The sequence below is a fragment of the Neoarius graeffei genome, chromosome 26, assembly GCF_027579695.1.
Source record: "Neoarius graeffei isolate fNeoGra1 chromosome 26, fNeoGra1.pri, whole genome shotgun sequence".
Classification (NCBI taxonomy): Eukaryota; Metazoa; Chordata; class Actinopteri; order Siluriformes; family Ariidae; genus Neoarius; species Neoarius graeffei.
In genome coordinates, this window is record NC_083594.1 from 10,177,248 (window position 1) to 10,203,198 (window position 25,951).

The following is a 25,951-nucleotide window of genomic DNA, read 5'->3' on the forward strand; positions in this document are numbered from 1 at the left end:
CAGGGTGTCATGCAAAATAAAGCATGTAAATGTCATCCACAGCAGAACAAGCCTTTCATTCCATTTTGCCCCATGAGGGTAAAATTGTGGGTCTTTCTGGTCTCAATAGTAAACGTGTGTCTGCATGATAACAGCTGGAAAAAAAATGAACTCAGAGGAGCGTGCGCCTTGAAAAGGGCAGGTTAATTGTCCAAATGTTTGTTATTTTGATGAGCCATTTTCAGTGTAGCGACTGATTTTCCAGCTAAATCTTCAAGGAAGTAGATGGAGGACACGACCTCAAACTTTCTTCATATTCACACTTGGAATTATTTATTTATTTGTTTGTTTTTTGTTTTTTTAATATTCACATACACGTGCATTATCTCACAAGGAGACAGTATACACAGAGTAAGCCATACATATTATCACGAAGTAATCAATTAATGTTGTTTCTTTGTTTGAAATAAGTGTTGCATGTATTTCATATCAGTCAACAGTCTATGATGCAGAACATTTGACTTGGGTTTAATGGTTTTGAATTATTTTAATGATTATCTCCTTAATTATTTCTGATCATTGATGCTATTAATGTTTCTTTTCCATTTTGATTATCACAGTTCTTAATTTAATTAAATTACCTTCCTTAAATTAATAACTTGCGCTGATTAGAAAATGAACACCAAGTCATGGCAACATTCTCCCGGGAGTTAAAAAATGGATGGATGGATAGATAGATTGATAGATGTGGGGAAAAATGGGGAAAACTGATAAACAATTGCAAACAATGGTTCAAACGAATTAGCTGTCCAAGTAGCCTAATAATGTAATAGCCAAATAAATTAGCAGTTATTCCATGAAATCGAGTCGTACATGAGCTGATAGCCAACGAGGCGTGTAGCACCGAGTTGGCTATAAGCCATGTACGATGAGATTGAGTGGAATAACTGTTTTATTCTATCCACATTCAATGGATTTTGAGAAACAGAGCATTTTTATTTTTTGCAAATTTGATGAATAAAAACTTTATACAAAACGTCCGACAAAATCATTTCCGCTTCAAATGTAAACAAACCGATGAAATGGCAGGAGCAATTTGTGAAAAATGCGATAATAATTCTTGAAAAATAAAAAACGATCCGTTCTTGCCATCAGATACTTTTATTCCATATTTTGTTGCTTTTTTTTTGTATTTTTGGGAGTTTGATTTTTGAATCGAGTTTTTATTTCGCCTTCGGTTGGTTAAGCAACACGCTCCGCCATTTTGTTTTTCTCTACTCACGGTATATGAGCTGATATCCTAGTAGTAGAGTAGCCAATCAAGGCATGTGATTGCTCATATCCAGTGAATGTGGATAGAATAAAATGATAGCGTGCATAAATATTTAAATATCCTCTAGACATCTTTCTACAGAGTCCTGGAAGGGACATGGTTGAAACAAAATATCTAGAACTCGCAAATTCTTTCACTGGCTTCCAGTAAGCTACAGAATTGACTTTAAAGTATTGCTGCTGGTGTACAAATCTCTAAATGGTACAGGGCCCAATTACCTCTCTGATATGTTGCAGCGGCCTAACCCAATCAGATCTACCAGATCGCAACAGAAAAATTTACTATTAAAACCAGTTGTTAAAACAAAGTGTGGTGAAGCAGCTTTTAGCTCCTATGCAGTACAGCTATGGAACCAACTGCCAGAGGACATTAAAAATGCTCCTGCTGTTGGCAGCTTTAAATCTAGGTTAAAGACCAAGCTGTTCTCAGAGGCTTTCTGTTAAATAATTAATATTTTTTACATTTTTTATAATCTTTACTTTCTCTGTATGTTTTAAATTTACTTTAATTTTATTCTATTTTATTCCGCTGGTTTCTTTTTCTTTTTCTCCTTTTTTTCTTTTTGGCATTTCGTTATTTTATTTCTACTATTGTTTAATTCTTATTATTTTCTTTTAATTCTTTTAATTAATTGTTTTAGATTAAAAATAAAATTATTTTATGTAATTTTATTTCTCTATTGTTTACTGTTTTTGTTTTTGCTTCTGTAAAGCACATTGAACTGCCATTGTGTATGAAATGTGCTATATAAATAAACTTGCCTTGCCTTGCCTTGTAAGGTCCTACATAACTTTTCTGAGATCCTGTAAAACTCTTTTTATGTAAAGGTTTTGCAGTAGCTTGCAAAATGTTTGCGCTCTCTCAAAAGTACATCTTTTTTTCCCCAACCATGTCCCTTCCAGGACTCCATAAAGAAGAATTCAATGAAAGAAGAATTCAGTCAGTGTCAGTGCTTGAAAGTAAAGTTGTTCTTTTAATTTTTCCACCACAGGGAAATCGAAACTACAGGATCTAAAAATGAGAGAGAGAGAGAGAGAGAGAAGCTGGTGAGGGAGAAACTTTTTATAGCTGCTATAAGGGATAATGGGTGCTAGCTTCTTTCTCCAATGTTCCAGAACATTAAATGTACCTCTAAATAGATAAAAGTACGTCATTCAGTAATAAATTAAAAAATGTAATTGTTGGCAATTTGCTTAATTAAATACTTTCTGTTTAAGGAAACTAATCAGCTTCAGGGTGGGAGTAGTAACTGTGCTTCAGGTGCGGCTGCATCACAAAAACCTCACATTTGATTGTTATCTCATCCGACCGACAGGTGATGAGTTTATGCCATCATGTGTTGTCTGTTGTCGTCCACATTTCACGAAAATCGCTGCTTCTCTCTCAATTCTTCACTGATTTTTATTCTTTTTGGCAGGAAGGTCGGTCTGCCTGGGGTGCATATACAGTGGTGCTTGAAAGTTTGTGAACCCTTTAGGATTTTCGATATTTCTGCATAAATATGACCTAAAACATCATCAGATTTTCACACAAGTCCTAAAAGTAGATAAAGAGAACCCAGTTAAACAAATGAGACAAAAATATTATACTTGGTCATTTATTTATTGAGGAAAATGATCCAGTATTACATATCTGTGAGTGGCAAAAGTATGTGAACCTCTAGGATTAGCAGTTCATTTGAAGGTGAAATTAGAGTCAGGTGTTTTCAATCAATGGGATGACAATCAGGTGTGAGTGGGCACCCTGTTTTATTTAAAGAACAGGGATCTATCAAAGTCTGATCTTCACAACACATGTTTGTGGAAGTGTATCATGGCACCAACAAAGGAGATTTCTGAGGACCTCAGAAAAAGCGTCATTGATGCTCATCAGGCTGGAAAAGGTTACAAAACCATCTCTAAAGAGTTTGGACTCCACCAATCCACAGTCAGACAGATTGTGTACAAATGGATGAAATTCAAGACCATTGTTACCCTCCCCAGGAGTGGTCAACCAACAAAGATCACTCCAAGAGCAAGGCGTATAATAGTCAGCGAGGTCACAAAGGACCCCAGGGTAACTTCTAAGCAACTGAAGGCCTCTCTCACATTGGCTAATGTTAATGTTCATGAGTCCACCATCAGGAGAACACTGAACAACAATGGTGTGCATGGCAGGGCTGCAAGGAGAAAGCCACTGCTCTCCAAAAAGAACATTGCTGCTCATCTGCAGTTTGCTAAAGATCACGTGGACAAGCCAGAAGGCTATTGGAAAAATGTTTTGTGGACGGATGAGACCAAAATAGAACGTTTTGGTTTAAATGAGAAGTGTTATATTTGGAGAATGGAAAACACTGCATTCCAGCATAAGAACCTTATCCCATCTGTGAAACATGGTGGTGATAGTATCATGGTTTGGGCCTGTTTTGCTGCATCTGGGCCAGGACGGCTTGCCATCATCGATGGAACAATGAATTCTGAATTATACCAGTAAATTCTAAATGAAAATGTCAGGACATCTGTCCATGAACTGAATCTCAAGAGAAGGTGGGTCATGCAGCAAGACAACGACCCTAAGCACACAAGTTGTTCTACCAAAGAATGGTTAAAGAAGAATAAAGTTAATGTTTTGGAATGGCCAAGTCAAAGTCCTGACCTTAATCCAATCGAAATGTTGTGGAAGGACCTGAAGCGAGCAGTTCATGTGAGGAAACCCACCAACATCCCAGAGTTGAAGCTGTTCTGTATGGAGGAACGGGCTAAAATTCCTCCAAGCCGGTGTGCAGGACTGATCAACAGTTACCGCAAACGTTTAGTTGCAGTTATTGCTGCACAAGGGGGTCACACCAGATACTGAAAGCAAAGGTTCACATACTTTTGCCACTCACAGATATGTAATATTGGATCATTTTCCTCAATAAATAAATGACCAAGTATAATATTTTTGTCTCATTTGTTTAACTGGGTTCTCTTTATCTACTTTTAGGACTTGTGTGAAAATCTGATAATGTTTTAGGTCATATTTAAGCAGAAATATCAAAAATTCTAAAGGGTTCACAAACTTTCAAGCACCACTGTACGTAGCTTCTACCCAAATTTGCATAATTGCAATTAATAATGAAGATATGGAGTAATTAATCAATCCCTAACGAGCAGTTTCCACACAAATCGCTTCTTCTCCCTCAATTCTTCACTGATTTTGATTCTTTCTGGCCTGAAGGTAGGGGTACCTAGGGTGCATATACGGTAATTTCTACCCAGATTTGCTTCATTACAATTATTAATGAAATTATGGACTAATTAAGCCTTAATGAGCAGTTCAACAAAATTCCTCGCCGTTTTGGATTCTTTCTGGCAAATAGGTCAGTATTCCTAGGGTGGATATCGCTTCTATATATAGCTTGTATATATAGCTTGCAACATTTATTGTGCAAGATGGCCCACTTTAGATCGTTCCTTCTGGACTAGACGGGGCTCGAGTGAGCTATGCCGTCATTGACGGTCTCATTTTAAAATGACAGCATGACGCAGGGTGTTTTATTTCTTACATAAGCAATGGGAGGACATCTTTAGCATCCGAAAAAAAAAAAAATGAAGGCCTGTTTTCACCAGTTCAATCAGCTCACAGCTTCTGTAATATAATATAAATGGACCCTTTCAGGTCTGACAATTTAGGAGGCAGTTGAGGCGACTGGGCTTAAAGCCGTCCTGCATTGGCTGTCGGTCAAGCTCGGCATGGACATGAGCCCATGCAGCCGGTGACTTTCCATAATTAAAGCAGAGGATTAAGTGAGTCAGGATTTGCTTTTGATTCAGCAAAAACAACAAAATAAGGAATCAGAGCTGGGGGCGGATTATAATCTCTGAACCTAAACAGATTGATGATCTGTGGGTTTGGGCCGGTTCCTTTATCTAGAGATAAAGATAATTAAAATGATAAGGTTGAAAATAGTTACACAAGCTGGCAAAAAAAGGCATCCTGCAAACATCTTGGTTTTTTCCACAATAAAACGTTTGTATTCAATTAGACGAGATAATTGTTTTATTTTTTATTTTTTAAATGTTTAGTCTTATGCAATCCAATGTGACGCTATGTTCTGGTAGGAACAGAAAATCAGAGCTGAGCACAGCTGGTCGACTGGACAGAAAGCTTGGAGATCAGGCTGTTTAAGGTTTCTACGTGTTCTTAGGCTGACATTAACCTTGAGACATGTCAGTCGCCTCCCCCTTTGTGGAGGAGGAGCAGAACGCAGAATGTGTTGTAATCAAAGGTGATGACGCGAGCTGCCAACTGTTCGCGTTGGACGCCAGCCCAGACCTGTTCCCGAGCATCTCATCATCATGCCCATCAACAGTCACACTTTCTGTCAGAGCCAGAGCTCAAAAATACCTCACAGTGTGATGCATTGCTGCAGATGGCCCACAATTACAGGGCTGCTGGCTAAACACGGGGCGTAAGTAAATATCGCAGGCCGTTGCTTCGACCTCGTTCTCACATACGATACAGCCGCAAAGTCCGGGTTATTGATCCTTTAATAACCTGGGTCAGTCCATGCGTTTCTCATATGGATCAACACCTTGACTGTGTTTCTCACGAGTAAAAATTGATGCAGTCATCAACTCATGATTCATGTCTCGACAAGCTCTTAATCTCTCCCGTATATCACCTCGCCAGTCTCGCCCACCACACACTCTGATGCTAATGTCTCAACTCATTTTTGAGGAATAAAAAACAGCCCCTTTTTTTTTTGCATTTTATTTGGAGCGGTGTGGTGATGACACTATAATTTATGCCTCAATTAAAAACTGGGGTACATGTATTCTTGTATCAGTATTAAATACATGCACACTTTCCACAAGTCTGCTTTTCTACTTGAACTTTTATTGAAAATATCTTGTTAAATGCAAATGTAAAAATGTAATATTGTAAGCTGTTAGATCAGGTGAAAACTGTATTAAGGCAGCATGCAACGTTACCTGGCTGCTTGAAAGTTTCATATTGGTAATAACTAATAGGATCTGGAAATGTACAAAATTTTTTTTTAAAGATATGACGCCTGTTCCAGCATTATACTAGTAGTTATTGCTCGTGAACCTGATTTCCTCTAAATGGCCTAGTGGAGAGATGAGTGGACACATATACGCTACCGTTCAAAAGTTTGGGGTCACTTTGAAATGTCCTTATTTTTGAAAGAAAAGCACTGTTCTTTTCAATGAAGATCACTTTAAACTAATCAGAAATCCACTCTATACATTGCTAATGTGGTAAATGACTATTCTAGCTGCAAATGTCTGGTTTTTGGTGCAATATCTCCATAGGTGTATAGAGGCCCATTTCCAGCAACTCTCACTCCAGTGTTCTAATGGTACAATGTGTTTGCTCATTGCCTCAGAAGGCTAATGGATGATTAGAAAACCCTTGTACAATCATGTTAGCACAGCTGAAAACAGTTGAGCTCTTTAGAGAAGCTATAAAACCACCGTTCGAACTACGGGGGTACTCGGGGGATCCGAGATCCCCTGAAACAGACATGAGATCCCTTAAAAACATGATTTGGGAAATGTGCGGGGTCTCTAAAATACTTTCCAAGGGCAGGGAGAAAATTAACCGATGTCAGTTTTATCAGTCGGTGATTGACTGACTTAAAATGCGCATGCCGGAGTCGGACCTTGTCCAGATGTTAAAACCCCTGGATAAGCACTTCTGGCCAAAAGACTGGGTTTGGAATCGGTAGCCTGACCGATTCGTTCATGTGTGTGGTGCCATTTGTTTGTTGACGCGTGTTGAAATGGAAGATTGGTTGTTGACATGATTTCCAGTGATGCTTTGGTGCTGCTGTGGATCAGATGTGTTGAGTAGCCTGACTGTTTTTTTTTTTTTTTTTCTTGCGTGTGGTATCATTGTTGACGCGAGGTTGTTTTTTGAACATGCCAATGCGGACACGATTTCCCCTGATGAGTTATGACTTCAGACGCGATGCGTGTGTGGAGGTGTTGAGTCCGCGTGATATGTGCGTAAGATAGGCTTCTCATGTGTTTGGAGATCCGCGCTCTGAGACAAGCGCAAGCACCCCCCAAGGGAAAAAAAGGGACCCCCCCCCGAAAATATCGGCATAGTTCGAGTTCGAACACTGTATAAAACTGACCTTCTTTTGAGCAGATCGAGTTTCTGGAGCATCACATTTGTGGGGTCGATTAAATGCTCAAAATGGCCAGAAAAATGTCTTGACTATATTTTCTATTCATTTTACAACTTATGGTGGTAAATAAAAGTGTGACTTTTCATGGAAAATACAAAATTGTCTGGGTGACCCCAAACTTTTGAACGGTAGTGTACAGTGTCTTGCAAAAGTATTCATCCCCCTTGGCGTTTGTCCTGTTTTGTTGCATTACAAGCTGGAATTAAAATGGATTTTTGGAGGGTTAGCACCACTTGATTTACACAACATGCCGACCACTTTAAAGGTGCAAAAAAAAATGTTCCAGTTGTGAGACAAACAATAATTAAGATGAAAAAAACAACAACCACCACCCAGAAATCTGGAGTGTACATGGGTATTCACCCCCTTTCATCTGAAACCTCTAAATAAGAGCTGGTTCAACCAATTCACTTCATAAGTCACATAATCAGTTGATTAAGATCCACCTGTGTGCAATCAAAGTGTCACATGATGTCTGTATAAATCAACCTGTTCTGGAAGGACCCTGACTCTGCAACACGACTAAGCAAACAACATGAAAACCAAGGAGCCGCCAAACAGGTCAGAGACAAAGTTATAAAGAAGTATAGCTCAGGTTTGGGTTATAAAAAATATCCCAAACTCTGAATGTCGCACAGAGCACCATTAACTCCATTATCGCAAAATGAAAAGAATATGTCACCACAACAAACCTGACAAGAGAAGGCCGCCCATAAAAAAAAATCTCACAGACCGGGCAAAGAGGGCATTAATCAGAGATGCGACAAAGACACCAAAGATAACACTGAAGAAGCTGCAAAGATCCACAGCGGAGATGGGAGCATCTGTCCATAGGACCACTTTAAGCCGTACACTCCACAGAGCGGAGCTTTATGGAAGAGTGGCCAGAAAAAAAGCTATTGCTTAAGAAAACACACTTGGAGTTTGCCCAGCAGCATGTGGCAGACTACCCAAACACATGGAAGAAGATCCTCTGGTCAAATGAGACTAAAATAGATCTTTTTGGACACCATAGGAAATGCTATGTGTGGCACAAACCCAACACCCTGAGAACACCATTCCTACAGTGAAGCATGGTGGTGGCAACATCATGCTGTGGGGATGTTTTTCATCTGCAGGGACAGGAAAGCAGGTCAGGACTGAAGGAAAGATGGATGGAACTAAATACAGGGCAATTCTGGAAGAAAACCTGTTTGAGTCAGCCAGAGGTTGAGACTGGGACAAAGGTTCAGGTTTCAGCAGGACAATGACCCTAAACACATTGCTAAAGCTACACTGGAGTGGTTTAAAGGGAAACATTTAAATGTCTTGGAATGGCCTAATCAAAGCCCAGACCTCAATCCAATTGAGAATCTGTGGCATCACTTGAAGATTGCTGTACACCAATGCAACCCATCTAACTTGAAGGAGTTGGAGCAGTTTTGCCTTGAGGAATGGGCAAAAATCCCAGTGGCTAGATGTGCTAAGCTAATAGAGACATACCCCAAGAGACTTGCAGCTGTAATTGCAGCAAAAGGTAGCTCTACAAAGTATTGACTTTGGAGGCTGAATCCCAATGCACACTCCAGATTTCTGTTTGTTTTTTCCATCTTAATTATTGTTTGTGTCACAATAAAAAAAAAAAAATGCACCTTTAAAGTGGTAGACTTGTTGTGGAAAAATCAAATGGTGCTAACCCTCCAAAAATTCGTTTTAATTCCAGCTTGTAATGCGACAAATCAGGACAAACACAAAGGGGAATGAATACTTTTGCAAGACACTGTACATATGTTTTCACTATGTTCTGTCAAAATGATGTAAATCGCTAACCGCGTCTCCTCAGTGACGTAGACTCCGCACTAGCAGAAGTCTCCAGCGAGGAGCGCTGATTGCGAGGTCCTGTATAATCAAAACTTGTTAGGACTGGGACTGTTTTGGCCTCTAGAGGCCGCTGTTATTTCCTTTTCGTGTCATGTTTGTTTTGGCCTCTAGAGGCCGCCACTGTTCCTGTGTTTTGTGTTTGTGTTGATTGCCTGTTTAGTCCTCATTATTTTCACCTGTGTTCTATTTATTGTGTGTATAAATACCCCTCTGTTTGTTCCCTTGTCACGGAGTCTTTTTCCTTTGTTATGCTGTTAGTGCTAGTTCCTGCTGTCCCATGTACCTTGCCTGTGTCTTTGTATTCTTGGTTTTTTGCTTCTTTCTTTTGGACTTTGTGGTTTTTGTTTTGACCTTTTGATCTTCTGAGCGTTTGAGTTTTTGCCTCTTCTTATTTGGATTTTGGACTTTGATCCTTGGGATATTTTATTTTTGTTTATCTTCTGAGCTTTGGATTATTCTTTTTGTTTTTTTCCCTTGGATTGTACATATTGTAAATAAACTGTTTTTGATACTCTACTTTCGCCTCCCGGCTCTGCCCTTGAGTTATCCCCCTGGTGGCCTAGTGGGGGTTTGCTGGATTATCACACCAGTGACCTGGGTTTGAATCCCAGCAAAACCCTAACAAAACTCTCAGGCGAGTCGGGGAGGGGATTCCCCGTGAGCATGTAGCCTATGGGGAATGAATAGTGTGTTGGATTAGTATTAATCCCAAGTTTTGGAAAATTGAAAATGTTGTCTTGGGCCCCTCTGGGGTGTCACCAATCTATGTGCAAAGTATGGAGTATGCAAAGTGCATCCTGCCATGTCAATTTGCATAAGTGAACAGACAGAGAGACAGACAGCCTTCCTTTAGTATTATAGATATCTAACTCGAAGGACATCAGGTGTGACGTCAGGTTCTGTACTTCCAAGGTTAAAGTAGTAAAGATTATAATGTTCAGAATTAACTCTACATATTTATTAACATTCCCTATTATTTTCTAGTATGTAGTAATAATAATAAAATGTACATTTTAACTTTGTATGTGTCAACTATTCAAACTAATTTCTGAGGCCATGAAGAATCTTTGAGTCATCGCCATGTAATTACTGTCATTCTGACATGACATGAAAGCTGGGTAATTCCCGCCCATGCAAAGTAATGACGTGGAGTTGTCAGGATTTAATTTGATTTTTGCTGCTCACACCCTCATAAAATATGAGGAAATGGATCAGATATTGATCACTTTTTCCTGCAGCATGAATGTGTCTTTTGATAAATAGTGTATTTAGAAATGCAGGATTCAGGATGTTCATTATGATGCTGATGGGAGAAAAAAAAAGGGAAAAGTTTTAAAGATCTGATTGGTGGCCTACAGTGTTTCATGGAGCACTTCCAAAGAAAGCTACCCCCTAGCCAGTCCTAAGTCTGCCATTGTTTCCCAGGGTCTTGTGTCCATTCTTTATAAGAAGTTGTTATTCTATCCACATTCACTGGATATGAGCAATCGTGCACTCTGATTGGCTACTCTACTACTCGGCTATGAGCTCATTTACAGTGAGGAGAGAAAAACAAAATGGCGGAGCGTGTTGCTGAACCAACCGAGGATGAAATAAAAACTCGACTCGAAAACAAAACCCCAAAAAATACAAAAAAGCAACAAAATATGGACTAAAAGTATTTGATGGTAAGAACATTATATATATATTTTTTATTTTTCAAGAATGATGGCATTTTTCACAAATTGCTACTGTCATTTCACTAGTTTGTTTACATTCTAAGCAGAAATTATTTTGTCTGACATTTTGTATAAAATTTTTATTTATCAAATTTGCAAAAAATAAAATAAAAATGTTCTGTTTATTAAAATGCAGTGAATGTGGGTAGAATAAAACAGTTATTCCACTCAATCTCGTCGTACATGGCTTCTAGCCAACTTGGTGCTACGCGCCTTGTCAGCTATCAGCTCATGTACGACTCGATTTCATGAAATAACAGGATATTTCTGGGGGCCAAGCAGCAAGCTGCAAAGGCACCACCTTGTGTTTATTATTATTATTATTATTATTATTATTATTATTATTATTATTATGGCTAGGATAATAATATCTGTAGCAGCCCATAGAACCACAGGCATAATGTTTTGAAATTTGGCACACTGATTAGGAACTGTCCCCTGATTCTTTCCACCAAGTTTCATGTTTGCACCTCAAGTGCTCTAGCGCCACCAATGGGTCAAATTTACAGCTGTGTTTATGCATGGAACTTTTGAACCATATACCAAATTTTCAAAAAAAAAAAAAAAGGTGCTACTGGATTCCTTGCCTCAAGCTGAGTCATGTCAGTGTACTCATCTCATCTCATTATCTCTAGCTGCTTTATCCTTCTACAGGGTCGCAGGCAAGCTGGAGCCTATCCCAGCTGACTACGGGCGAAAGGCGGGCTACACCCTGGACAAGTCGCCAGGTCATCACAGGGCTGACACATAGACACAGACAACCATTCACACTCACATTCACACCTACGGTCAATTTAGAGTCACCAGTTAACCTAACCTGCATGTCTTTGGACTGTGGGGGAAACCGGAGCACCCGGAGGAAACCCACACGGACACGGGGAGAACATGCAAACTCCGCACAGAAAGGCCCTCGCCGGCCATGGGGCTCGAACCCGGACCTTCTTGCTGTGAGGCAACAGCGCTAACCACTACACCACCGTGCCACCGTCAGTGTACTCCATGATATCAATTTGTACTGTCATTGATTTTACACCATATTGGATTTTTTTTTTTTTATTTTGAAAAACTTAAAAAATGCTTCACAGACCACACTTTTTTTTCTTCTTCTTTTCCAATTTTCACAAATTTCCTGCAGGTGATCTTCAGACCAAGCCTCACAAGCTATACGGATTTTTGATTTCCAAAACCATTTGTCCATTACAGCCAATGGAAATCAGCGGTGAAACCACCAAACAGGAAATGAGGTCATATCTTTGTTCAGTTAAACACCCAATCTTTGGTCAGTTAAAATAAAACTTGCCATCAGTTCTTACAACCATGCTTTTAACATGATCAGATCAAGTTGCCATGGCGACTCTGCTCTACTGGATGGATAGATCTCATTGCTGCTTGCAGTTATACTGTTTGTTTGGAAAAATGTATTTGTTTCATCTAAGAAATGTTGCATACCACATGATTGATTATGAATTTGAACATACAGTGGTGCTTGAAAGTTTGTGAACCCTTTAGAATTTTTTATATTTCTGCATAAATATGACCTAAAACATCATCAGATTTTCACACAAGTCCTAAAAGTAGATAAAGAGAACCCAGTTAAACAAATGAGACAAAAATATTATACTTGGTCATTTATTTATTTGAGGAAAAAGATCCAATATTACATATCTGTGATGGCAAAAGTATGTGAACCTTTGCTTTCAGTATCTGGTGTGACCCCCTTGTGCAGCAATAACTGCAACTAAACATTTGTGGTAACTGTTGATCAGTCCTGCACACCAGCTTGGAGGAATTTTAGCCCGTTCCTCCGTACAGAACAGCTTCAACTCTGGGATGTTGGTGGGTTTCCTCACATGAACTGCTCGCTTCAGGTCCTTCCACAACATTTCGATTGGATTAAGGTCAGGACTTTGACTTGGCCATTCCAAAACATTAACTTTATTCTTCTTTAACCATTCTTTGGTAGAATGACTTGTGTGCTTAGGGTCGTTGTCTTGCTGCATGACCCACCTTCTCTTGACATTCAGTTCATGGACAGATGTCCTGACATTTTCCTTTAGAATTCGCTGGTATAATTCAGAATTCATTGTTCCATCAATGATGGCAAGCCGTCCTGGCCCAGATGCAGCAAAACGGGCCCAAACCATGATACTACCACCACCATGTTTCACAGATGGGATAAGGTTCTTATGCTGGAATGCAGTGTTTTCCTTTCTCCAAACATAACGCTTCTCATTTAAACCAAAAAGTTCTATTTTGGTCTCATCCGTCCACAAAACATTTTTCCAATAGCCTTCTGGCTTCTCCCCATGATCTTTAACAAACTGCAGATGAGCAGCAATGTTCTTTTTGGAGAGCAGTGACTTTCTCCTTGCAACCCTGCCATACACACTATTGTTGTTCAGTGTTCTCCTGATGGTGGACTCATGAACATTACCATTAGCCAATGTGAGAGAGGCCTTCAGTTGCTTAGAAGTTACCCTGGGGTCTTTTGTGACCTCGCCGACTATTACACGCCTTGTTCTTGGAGTGATCTTTGTTGGTCAACCACTCCTGGGGAGGGTAAGAATGGTCTTGAATTTCCTCCATTTGTACACAATCTGTCTGACTGTGGATTGGTGGAGTCCAAACTCTTTTAGAGATGGTTTTGTAACCTTTTCCAGCCTGATGAGCATCAACAACGCTTTTTCCGAGGTCCTCAGAAATCTCCTTTGTTGGTGCCATGATACACTTCCACAAATGTGTTGTGAAGATCAGACTTTGATAGATCCCTGTTCTTTAAATAAAACAGGGTGCCCACTCACACCTGATTGTCATCCCATTGATTGAAAACACCTGACTCTAATTTCACCTTCAAATTAACTGCTAATCCTAGAGGTTCACATACTTTTGCCACTCACAGATATGTAATATTGGATCATTTTCCTCAATAAATAAATGACCAAGTATAATATTTTTGTCTTATTTGTTTAACTGGGTTCTCTTTATCTACTTTTAGGACTTGTGTGAAAATCCGATGATGTTTCAGGTCATATTTATGCAGAAATATAAAAAATTCTAAAGGGTTCACAAACTTTCAAGCACCACTGTATAAGGGAATTGCTTTGTTTTCTGACCCAAACACAGCATTCAATTCTTAAAAAGCAATCCCTTGCTTCCCCCCCCCCAACACCCATGACCCTGTCGCCAGTTTTGGACCACTTTTGGTCGGTACTAACCACTGCATACTACTGGGAACACCCCACAAGATGTGCCATTTTGGAGATGCTCAGACCCAGTCATCTAGCCATCACAATTTGGCCCTTGTCAAAGTCGCTCAGATCCTTACTCTTGCCCATTTTTCCTGCTTTCAGCACATCAACTTCAAGAACTGACTGTTCTCTTGCTGCTTAATACAGTATATCCCACCCCTTGACACAGGCCACTGTGAGATAATCAGTGTTATTCATGTCACATGTCAGTGGTAATGTTATGGCTAGCCGGTGTACAGTACTGTGCAAAAGTCTTTGGCCCCCTATAGTTTTTTTCATACAAACTTTCTGACAGATTTCTATCTTATGACTTCTACATTATCGGGTTCATTTCAGGGTTCCAAACATTCATTTTCCAGCACAAAATTAAATGTTACAGGCGAAAAAAATTGTATCTGAGCAGCATATTCCATAAGAGAGCACTTTTCAGATTAAAAAAGAAAACATAATGCAGGCTACTGGGTTTTGGTGCAAAATGAAGACATGAATGTGACAGTCAAAGTGTCCAGATGTGCTTAAGACTTTTGCACAGTACTGTATATGGCCAATAGTTGTGTTTTTTAAAACATTTACCAAATTCTATACACAGTACAGTAATTATGCTTTACCACTCCCATACAGTTCACAAAACCTTTTCATGGAAACTCATGATTGTTGATTGTGTGAAACGATGCAGAACTCGTAAAATCTGCACCCATCAGAATTCTCAATACCATCAAATTGCCTTCCCTGTAAAATGCCACCATTGCTTTTGTTTGAAGGAAGAAGAACCTATCACTTTCATGGCAGAGCTAAAAATGTGTGACTTATCTGCGCTCTATATACACAGGAGAAATCACTGGTGCCTCAGAAGGTCACAATGTGATTTTTTTTTCCATCTCTTTACTTCTTTCCATGGCCAGCTTCTCTCAGGCACCAAATTAAACCCATCTGTGGGCTTCCGTCTGTACAAGACAAGGGAATTAGTTCCCTCGGTGTCTCTTATCTCTCTCCCGCCATACCCTGCCTCACAAGCTCCGTTTCTCCTCCAGTAATGAATATCTACCCAATTTAGTTCCTTGTCTCTCTCTCTCTCAGGGAATAAATCCTCCCTCAGTTCCTTGGATGAATGAAAGTAGGAATCCCCAGGGTCCCAGCTATGACCTCGGTGATCAACGCTGTGACCTTAATTGATAAGGATGGTACTCTGTGGACGAAATGGATCTAATGACCTTTCAGATTCTGTTATCCCTCATAACTCCTTTTGTAGCCTGACATCGGTAGCTATGGTCCATAGAAAGACGCTCACGGATACGGGAATTACTTGTTGCTAGAAGATATTGATAGAGCAGATAAGGTGCATTTTGAAGGCCTGAGTACCTGAATTCCCAGAAACGTTATGTTTGCACCTCTGGGGGGAAAGCAGTAAATCTTTGTGTGGCTAGCATACTCATTTTCCTTTAAGTTGCATTTTCTTGTTGATCCCACAGCTTATTTAATTATTTATTTATTTTATTTTATTATCTTGAGAAGTTAGCAGAGTTCTGTGTTCAGCGACATTAGTACAAATGCTGGACTTAAAGTTCCAGAATGCATTGCGGATATATGACATGACATACAGTGGGGCAAAAAAGTATTTAGTCAGCCACCAATTGTGCAAGTTCTCCCACTTAAAAAGATGAGAGAGGCCTGTCATTTTCATCATAGGTACACTTCAACTATGAGAGACAGAATGGGGGGAAAGAATCGAGGAAATCACATTGTAGGATTTTTAATGAATTAATTGGTAAAGTCCTCGGTAAAATAAGTATTTGGTCACCTACAAACAAGCAAGATTTCTGGCTCTCACAGACCTGTAACTTCTTCTTTAAGAGGCTCCTCTGTCCTCCACTCGTTACCTGTATTAATGGCACCTGTTTGAACTCGTTATCAGTATAAAAGACACCTGTCCACAACCTCAAACAGTCACACTCCAAACTCCACTATGGCCAAGACCAAAGAGCTGTCAAAGGACACCAGAAACAAAATTGTAGACCTGCACCAGGCTGGGAAGACTGAATCTGCAATAGGTAAGCAGCTTGGTGTGAAGAAAATCAACTGTGGGAGCAATTATTAGAAAATGGAAAACATACAAGACCACTGATAATCTCCCTCGATCTGGGGCTCCACGCAAGATCTCACCCCGTGGGGTCAAAATGATCACAAGAACGGTGAGCAAAAATCCCAGAACCACACGGGGGGACTTAGTGAATGACCTGCAGAGAGCTGGGACCAAAGTAACAAAGGCTACCATCAGTAACACACTACGCCACCAGGGACTCAAATCCTGCAGTGCCAGACGTGTCCCCCTGCTTAAGCCAGTACATGTCCAGGCCCGTCTGAAGTTTGCTAGAGAGCATTTGGATGATCCAGAAGAGGATTGGGAGAATGTCATATGGTCAGATGAAACCAAAATAGAACTTTTTGGTAAAAACTGAACTTGTCGTGTTTGGAGGAGAAAGAATGCTGAGTTGCATCCAAAGAACACCATACCTACTGTGAAGCATGGGGGTGGAAACATCATGCTTTGGGGCTGTTTTTCTGCAAAGGGACCAGGACGACTGATCCGTGTAAAGAAAGAATGAATGGGGCCATGTATCGTGAGATTTTGAGTGAAAACCTCCTTCCATCAGCAAGGGCATTGAAGATGAAATGTGGCTGGGTCTTTCAGCATGACAATGATCCCAAACACACCGCCCGGGCAACGAAGGAGTGGCTTCGTAAGAAGCATTTCAAGGTCCTGGAGTGGCCTAGCCAGTCTCCAGATCTCAACCCCATAGAAAATCTTTGGAGGGAGTTGAAAGTCCATGTTGCCCAGCGACAGCCCCAAAACATCACTGCTCTAGAGGAGATCTGCATGGAGGAATGGGCCAAAATACCAGCAACAGTGTGTGAAAACCTTGTGAAGACTTACAGAAAATGTTTGACCTCTGTCATTGCCAACAAAGGGTATATAACAAAGTATTGAGATGAACTTTTGTTATTGACCAAATACTTATTTTCCACCATAATTTGTAAATAAATTATTTAAAAATCATACAATGTGATTTTCTGGATTTTTTTTTCATTCTGTCTCTCATAGTTGAAGTGTACCTATGATGAAAATTACAGGCCTCTCTCATCTTTTTAAGTGGGACAACTTGCACAATTGGTGACTGACTAAATACTTTTTTGCCCCACTGTAGTTGCACCGAGTTACGAGTTAGCGATCTATGACATGATGAATGCAATGTTGTTGACAGTTGTATTAGCATGAAAGTGAAACTTTTCGAAGCAGAGTTTGAGCAGATTCTACAGAAACAGAAGTGAAAGAGCTAGACTGATGAAATTGTTAAAGCTCCGCTGCATCACTCTCTTAAGGTAGAAATAAAGTGAAGGCTAAATCCCACTACATCCTTCTCAGCAGGTTGTCTGATTGCATTGTGGGTATTGCAGGAATCTGTTAACTACAGTGAAAATAGGTCAACGTGCTGATGATTGAAGCTTAAGCTAAAGAAAAAAAACCCACAACAATTTAAGCACAGACATGAACCTTGGTGCTTCTTTGAGATAAAATCAAATGATTACAGCATCATTTTGTGTTTGTGCTGGAAAGATGAGTGTACTTGTATCTGAAAAGCAAATGGTTCTGTGCCAGATAGACAATTTTTTGTGTCAATGAACCTCGCCCATAGACCATGTTCATATCAGATAAAAAGGATCGCTTGTGTGGGAGATGTGTGGGAATATGAGTGTTTTTATTTTTTAGAAAACAGACCTCAATTCAATTTTAAGGATCAGAGTCAAATATTCAGAGTCATTTTTTTTAAAGGAACCTGGAAAATATATATATTTTTAGTTGTCAATCCCTGTAAAATAGCCTGACCATAAAATTACAGTATAATAAATTTTATGGCTGTTTTCTGGTAACTTTCCAATAAGTCATTGCAAATCACAGCAATTATTCTATCCACATTCACTGGATATGAGTAATTGTGCACTCTGATTGGCTACTCTACTACTAGGCTATCAGCTCATATACCATGAGTAGAGAAAAACAAAATGGCAGAATGCATTGCTGAACCAACCGAGGACAAAATAAAAACTCTACTCAAAAACAAAACCGCAAAAATTCTGATCAAGTATTTAAAAGAAACAGAAATAGCTGAAATAATACAGGCCCCCCCGCCATGTCTCCTGTTCCACACTCCAGCCCAGTTGGTGGCAGTAATGCAGATTTAAGTTGGTTTGCCAACTGCCGAAAAAAAAGAAGACCCCCAAAAAATATTTTAAAAAAGCAACAAAATATGGAATAAAAGTAGCTGATGGAAAGAACTAATCTTTTTTTATTTTTCAAGAATTATCACATTTTTCACAAATTGCTACTGTCATTTCGCCGATTTGTTTACATTTTAAGCATAAATGATTTTTTCGGACGTTTTGTATCAAGTTGCAAAAAGTAAAAATAAAACTGCTCTGTTTTTCAAAATCCAGTGATTGTTGAAAGAATAAAACAGTTATTCCACTCAATCTCGTTGTACATGGCTTATAGCCAACTCGGTGCTACGTGCCTCATCGGCTATCAGCTCATGTACGACTCGATTTTATGGAATAACTGTTAAATATATGGAGGATATTACATGGTTACGTGAAGATATGAAGTTTATCTTCGAGTGGTGAACATATTCATGCGTGAGCAGAGAGAAGAGGTGAAAATATTTTCAACATGAGAAGATAAACTTCATAACTTTGTGCTACCATGTAATGTTCATTATATTATATGGACACATCCACAAAACAATTGCACAAGTTAATCAAAAGAATTTTAATTTTGAACCGGTTCGCCATTTGGACAACGTGCACCTAGACAGCGGGAAAACATTGGGAGTGATGTCATCGGAGTGAAATATCGGGAAATATGTCACTCAGATCCACGATGTACTGTATTTCATATGAAAAATGTGAGTTATTTGACACGAGAAGATAAACGTCATATCTTCAAGTTAACATGTGATTTTCTTTTTATTATATACACACGTTCACAAACAAAAAGTACCCAAATTTATCAAAATAGTTCATCGATTTTCTCAGGAGTGACATATATATATGTGTATATATGTTATTTACCAGCTGGGAGGTCCGTATCGTGAAATACTGTGACCGAGGTCTTGAAAGTACTGAGCGAGGCCCTCTGGGCCGAGGTCAGTATTCAAGGCCGAGGTCACGTTATTTCACCATACGGACCGACCTTAAGCTGGTAAATAATATATTAATTTTTTTCTTTACCAAATTCTAACAGAAAACGAGAGCGCCCGAAAGGGAGAACCGAGCCGAGCCGCCATTTTGAATCCTCATTCATGGTTGTAATGCAAATTGCTTCCTCCTCGGTATACAAGTACACTTCCATAGCAGGAAAAAAAAAACATTTTGCCGCCTATGTAGTCCCCTATTTATACAAAATTGAGTCATTCAGGATTCAGCCATGTTTTTGCTCGGCGTTAGCAACAGTTAGAGGTTTTTAGCTTTCTCCTGAAATGTTTTCTTTTATTTCTTCTTCCTCAGGGTAGTAAAACTCGCTTTCGCTGTGAACACTGTCGTTATCGCTATCCATGCTGTAAAATTAATGCTATTTTCCTGAGAAATGCTGGCAAAAATTGATAAGATTTTTGATAATCTTATAAATAAATCTTATAAAAAAAAAATAAATGTTGGCAAAAAATGCCACCATGTTTGTTGTTGTGAACGAGCAAGTCGCCAGAGGTCCGTAACTGGGGTCCGTAACCGGGGTCCGTAACTGGGGTCCATATCGTAGGATACGGACCCGTTCGCCAGCCAATCAGAGCGTAGGATTTGACGGAAACTGCACCGTGAAAAAATAAGGAGATTTATGTCACGGTTTTGGTTCTCCATGTCCCAGATGTACAGTAGATCGTATGAAAAATACAAGCGGCGTATTTCCCAGTAAAACACTCACGTCCATATAATACTGTATATTTGTGTACAAATTGTTAAAAATATATTTCATTGTTTTCTCTTAGCTATTTTTTCACAGCCTGTCAGTCACTTTTAGGAAAGATACTCTGATCAAGACATCAAACTTTGCTGTTTTTCGCGACTCAGTCGTGATTGATAATATGTACGCTCGTGTTGCTCTTTAATATTTACACTGAATTATATCTGATCTGTTTTTCCTCTCATCTTTGTTTCTCCACAGCGTCTCCTAAAGGTCCCAGACTTACCATGAGCCCCACCAGGGCGAAGGTAGGAGACACCGTGCGCATCATGGTGCAAGGATTCCAGGTACGAACCCTGGGGGTAACAGAGGGGAATGAAACTGCAGATAAGTTTCAGTCTTCAACTCACAGAGCCATTAATTTACACTATGGGCAGTCAATTCTGTCCTTTTTCTTTCTTAGCCTGTATATGTGGCTGTCTTTAAAGTAAAGGACATAATGCCTCATTTTGCTTTAGTAAAATGTAGTAGTGCTATACTGTTTGTCACCTCAGTTAGCGCTAATTCCTTCGTTAGCTCACCTTTCTCAGTCAGTGCTATGGTATTTGTTACCTCAGCGCTAATTCCTTTATAAGCTCTCCTTTCTCAGTTGACACTGTAGCGTTTGGTACCTCGGTAGCGCCAATTCCTTTGTTAGCTCACCATTCTCAGTTAGTGCTAAAGTTAGGGTGACCAGATTTCCCTAGTCTGAAACCGGGACACTTTTGCGCGCGACCATGCTCGTGCACACACACCTTTTTTTACGTAAACGTGACACTCAGAGAGGTGCTTTTATCATTTTGTTGAAGCTCACATTTATCAACATCTCACATGAAATAAAACAAACAGGCATTTTGTTATCTAGTAGCATAGTGGTATACAGATCAGTTAAATTATGGTCAGACAACAGATTTTGTAACGGCTGAGAATAGGCCAGGCTATGTCCATAGGCCAAATTTAAACTGATTTATTTCACCTGTTTGTGAGAACACCAAGAAGAATGCATATGCACATGTAGGCTACGGTATATCTCTAAAATTGTATGCACTATAGCATACATGTCAACCTATACGGAATGTCCGTATTTTATACGGATTTGATTCAATAAACGTAGTATATGGGCGTACAAATAAAGTTATACGGATTCTTTAAAAAAACTTCAATATTTATTTAGAGTTATAATCAATTCCCACGATGATAAAAGAGTGCATAGCATTTACAAATGTACTGTACACTACAGAAAGCACAAACAGCCAGTAAAGAGTCTTATGAAATCGCGCGTTATCTTGTGGTAGCGAGACTTCGTTCCACTTCTGATCATGCGCACACCACATTGCGAGAATCCCGCCAACCAGGAAGTAACATTTTGTTTGAAACGCGTATTTCCACCTGAGCGACTTTCACTAGCGACTGAAAAGATTCTGAATGGGCACTCTGGGAAGATCAACACAGACACTTGCTGTGACGTGCAGCCTCGTGAGGTATTGGTGCAGACTGCTAAAAAAGCTGTCATGGAGTACAATTCAGAACATTAGAGTGACACTGTGTTTTTGTCAAACATTGGAGCTTTGTATTCATTCTGAAAGTTTATTGTTATTAATATTGAATAAAAAAGTAACTTGGATATATCATTGTTAATTATCATTCAAATTTTAGGTAAATTATTTTAATTTGCATCTTATAAGGATTTTATAAGGGAAATACGGATTTTGGAGGTTGGTTATACAGGTTTGATTGACCAAAGGTTGACATGTATGCTATAGCATGAACTTAAAAAGTAGATATGTGACCTCAACATAGCCTAGGTCAGAATCAACCTTACTAACCATTCCCCACAACTGAATGAATAAAGCAAGATGTGTACAAAAGTGAACACTTTAATGGAAGGTGCAACAAGCTGTTCAACACAGCAATATGGCCAAACTGTCAGAATGGTATGTTAAACAGAAACAAAAAAGAGACAAGTGATTTGAGAATCTATACTCAAACAAAACAGCAGTAAAGGAGGAGAGGGGCGACAGCCCGAGGAAAGCCCCCACAGGAGCGCACATCATTTGCAACATAGGCTACCCAACTCAGTACAAGAACAAAGCACAGGAACAAAGCTAAGGCGACTGTCAATCCACCCACCCTAAACAAAATGCATTAGCTTACATATATTTACAAGACGAGTGAATCTAATGTGATCCCGTATATCGGCGTTACCACCGTGGGCTACGGAGAAGGAACACTTACAGTGTGTGCAGTAGGCTTCGTGCGCATTGTTCTGCACCTCTCGGAGGAAGGGGTAGGTGCTGTGTAAATCTTTGGAAAAGGTACATTTTCTTTTCGGCATTACTGCTGCTAGCCAAAGAACATTCGCGCCAGTTAATGTTTATTTTATTGTTGCATGGCAACACGTTCTGTTGTCTGGAATAATGTGGCTAAATAAACACCCATGCCACAGGGCCAGGGGGCAGTAACCAGGAAAGTTTGCGATTCCTGTCAATTCATCAAAATAGTAAATGCAGACATTTCTCCGCTAATGAGTCCCACGCTGCTCAATCGCAAACGTCGCGAGTGGCGAAAACCGGGACATATCCGTGTCCCGACAGACTTTTGTCAGGACTCGGGACAAACAACCCCAAATCGGGACTGTCCCAGTAAAACCAGGATGTCTGGTCACCCTAGCTAAAGTATTTGTTACCTCAGTTAGCTCTAATTCCTTTACAAGCTCACCATTCTCAGTTAGTGCTAAAGCATTTCTTACGTCAGTTAGCACTAATTCCTTTGTTAGCTCACCTTTCTCAGTCAGTGCTATAGTATTCGTTACCTCAGTTAGCGCTAATTCCTTTGTTAGCTCACCTTTCTCAGGCTACGTTTACATTAGACCGTATCTGTCTCGTTTTCTTCGCGGATGCACTGTCCGTTTACATTAAACCGCCTGGAAACGCCGGGAAACGGGAATCCGCCAGCGTCCACGTATTCAATCCAGATCGTGTCAGCTCCGGTGCTGTGTAAACATTCAGAATACGCGGATACGCTGTGCTGAGCTCTAGCTGGCGTCTCATTGGACAACGTCATTGTGACATCCACCTTCCTGATTCGCTGGCGTTGGTCATGTGACGCGACTGCTGAAAAATGGCGCGGACTTCCGCCTTGTATCACCTTTCATTAAAGAGTATAAAAGTATGAAAATACTGCAAATACTGATGCAAATACTGCCCGTTGTGTAGTTATGATTGTCTTTAGGCTTGCCATCCTTCCACTTGCAAGTGGTAAGTGATATGCGCTGGGATCACACACACAGCGGCTCAGTCCCGAATAACTGCTTGTTCACTTCACTCGCGCGCTCTGTGAGCTGCGCAAGGCCGGAGTGCGCACCCTCCAGAGGGCACTCGCTGTTCAGGGCGGAGTGATTTGGAGCACAGGATGCCTGCGGAGCCGAGCGTATCCGTGTATTGGTATTGCTGTGTGCACGCAAATCGTTTTAAAAACGTTAATCTGATGATCCGCTGATACGGTCTAATGTAAACATGGGCTCAGTCAGTGCTATAGTATTTGTTACCACCCCTTTCTTAGCTAATGCCTTAGTCTGTGTTAACTCAGTTAGTACTAACTCTTTTGTTAGCTCACCTTTCTCAATAAGTTAAAAAGAAGAGTGTATGTGTTACTTCACTTAACTCTAATTCCTTTATTAGCTCACCTTTTGCATTTAGTGCTATAGTGTTTGTTACCTCAGTGCGAATTTCTTTGCTAGCTCACCTTTCTCAGTTAATGGAATGATTGTTTTTACTCCAGTTAGCACTAAGAAATTTGCGTACACAAGAAGTTTGGTCAATTTTGATATGAATAAAGAAAAAGTCATTTTGAGTGTGACATCAGGTCTTATGGGTAATTAAAATACATGATCATAATTTTACCATTTTTTATAACTGAGTGCTTGTTTAGTCACAATTTGTAAATTGGGATGTTGTTTATTGGTAAGAACATTCATATCTGTTCAGTACAATGTTGCCTAACTTCCTCAGAGGCATTTTTTTTTCTTTTGTTATGCTTCCTTGCTGTTTTGTCATGCTCGGCACAAGGTGCACTAACTTCCCTCATTGAAATCTGAGCCAGCCATCTGTTTAGCGATATCTCTGCAGCTTTCAGGTGTAATTATTTTCTGCCTATATTCAGTAGCTGCGAGCTGGTCGTGAGCACGTCACTGTCAGAAGTGCAGGATTTTCTCACTGTTCAGGGAAATCAAGCAAGCAGATTGCTTTAGTGTAACGATCATTGGCTGCCAAAAGCAAGAAATCTCAGACCAAGCAAAAAAAAAAAAGAAAAGAAAAAGAACAATGGCTGTGGGGAAGTTAGTGGTCTCATCTTTGAGGCAGGAATTATTTGGCGGCTCTTCTGTTCACTTTAAATCATCTTTGTAGATTTATGCATCTGTAAGTTAGCAAATGACGAGGCAGTTCAGTTTTATTAGACTGAGACTTTATTATGACAACTGAAGTAGCCAATAGAGAGTGACACATGTGACACATTAACGGCCTGATGATCATTCGCTATATACTTGAAGTGCTCCGTTAAAGGAAATTAAGAAAAGTCATTACTAATAGGCTTGACTGCACAACCAATTTAGCAAAGATGGATTTAAATAAATAGCAAAGTAGCTGGAAGAAATGTTACTATTTCTCACTTTTTTAAAATACTTCCTTTTTCCTTGAGTCTCAAGCGTAGATATGATCAATGATAATACATGGTTTTATTCTTTTTTTTTTCCTCCCTGCTATTAATTTATGATATAAATATGATATAATATGATGATAAAATCCCAAAAGCCAGTTTTGTCATCCGGGGATCAGTACACCAGGGCCTCCGCCTTTGGCTGCTACCCGATCCACAGTGCACCGGACCCTTACAGCACCTCCTGCGGGTGGTGGGTCCACAGGAGAGTGGTTCCGTGTTGCTCATTCGGGTTGGGCCCGGCCGGGCCCCACAGACATAGGCCCGGCTACCAGGCACTTGCCGACGAGCCAGTCCCACAGGTCTGGCTCCAGGGTGGGGCCCCGTTATCCCTGGTCCAGGCGAGGGCACTCAGATACCTGCTTTTCCTCTCATAAGGGTCATTCTGAGGCGCTGTTTGTCTGACCTCCCATCTAGGACCTGTTTGCCTTGGGAGACCCTACCAGGGCAAATGCCCCCGACAACATAGCTTCTAGAATCCCTGAGGCATTCAAACCCCTCCATCATGTTAAGGTGGCGATTCGGGAGAGACTCAGAGTAGAACCGCTGCTCCTCCACATCGAAAGGAGTCAGTTGAGGTGGTTCGGGCACCATGTTAGGATGCCCCCTGGACACCTCCCAAGGGAGGTTCTCTGAGCATGTCCTACCGGGAGGAGACCCCAGGGCAGACCCAGGACACGCTGGGGAGATTACATCTCTTGGCTGGCCTGGGAACACCTCGGTATTCCCCCAGAAGAGCTGGTGGAGGTGGCCAGGGAGAGGGAAGTCTGGGCTACTCTGCTTAGGCTGTTACCTCTATGACCAGGATCCAGATAAGTGGTAGAAAATGGATGGATGGATGGATGGATGGATGATGATAAAATGACCTTAGTGGATATTTTTTTTAAGGATGAAGATTTAGTTCATGTTTTTTAAATGTTTCCAGACGTG

General features: G+C 40.2%; 1 protein-coding gene across 1 annotated transcript in view; it reads left to right on the forward strand.

Annotated features, from left to right (window-relative positions):
• igsf21a (immunoglobin superfamily, member 21a) overlaps positions 1 to 25,951 on the forward strand; it is a gene marked incomplete at its 5' end in the record, with an annotated part of 652,865 nt that overhangs the window by 601,043 nt on the left and 25,871 nt on the right. Inside the window, one exon of the mRNA XM_060909758.1 lies at positions 20,528 to 20,613. Within this exon, the coding sequence (XP_060765741.1) occupies positions 20,528 to 20,613 (86 nt within the window). The remainder of the gene's footprint in view (positions 1 to 20,527; positions 20,614 to 25,951) is intronic.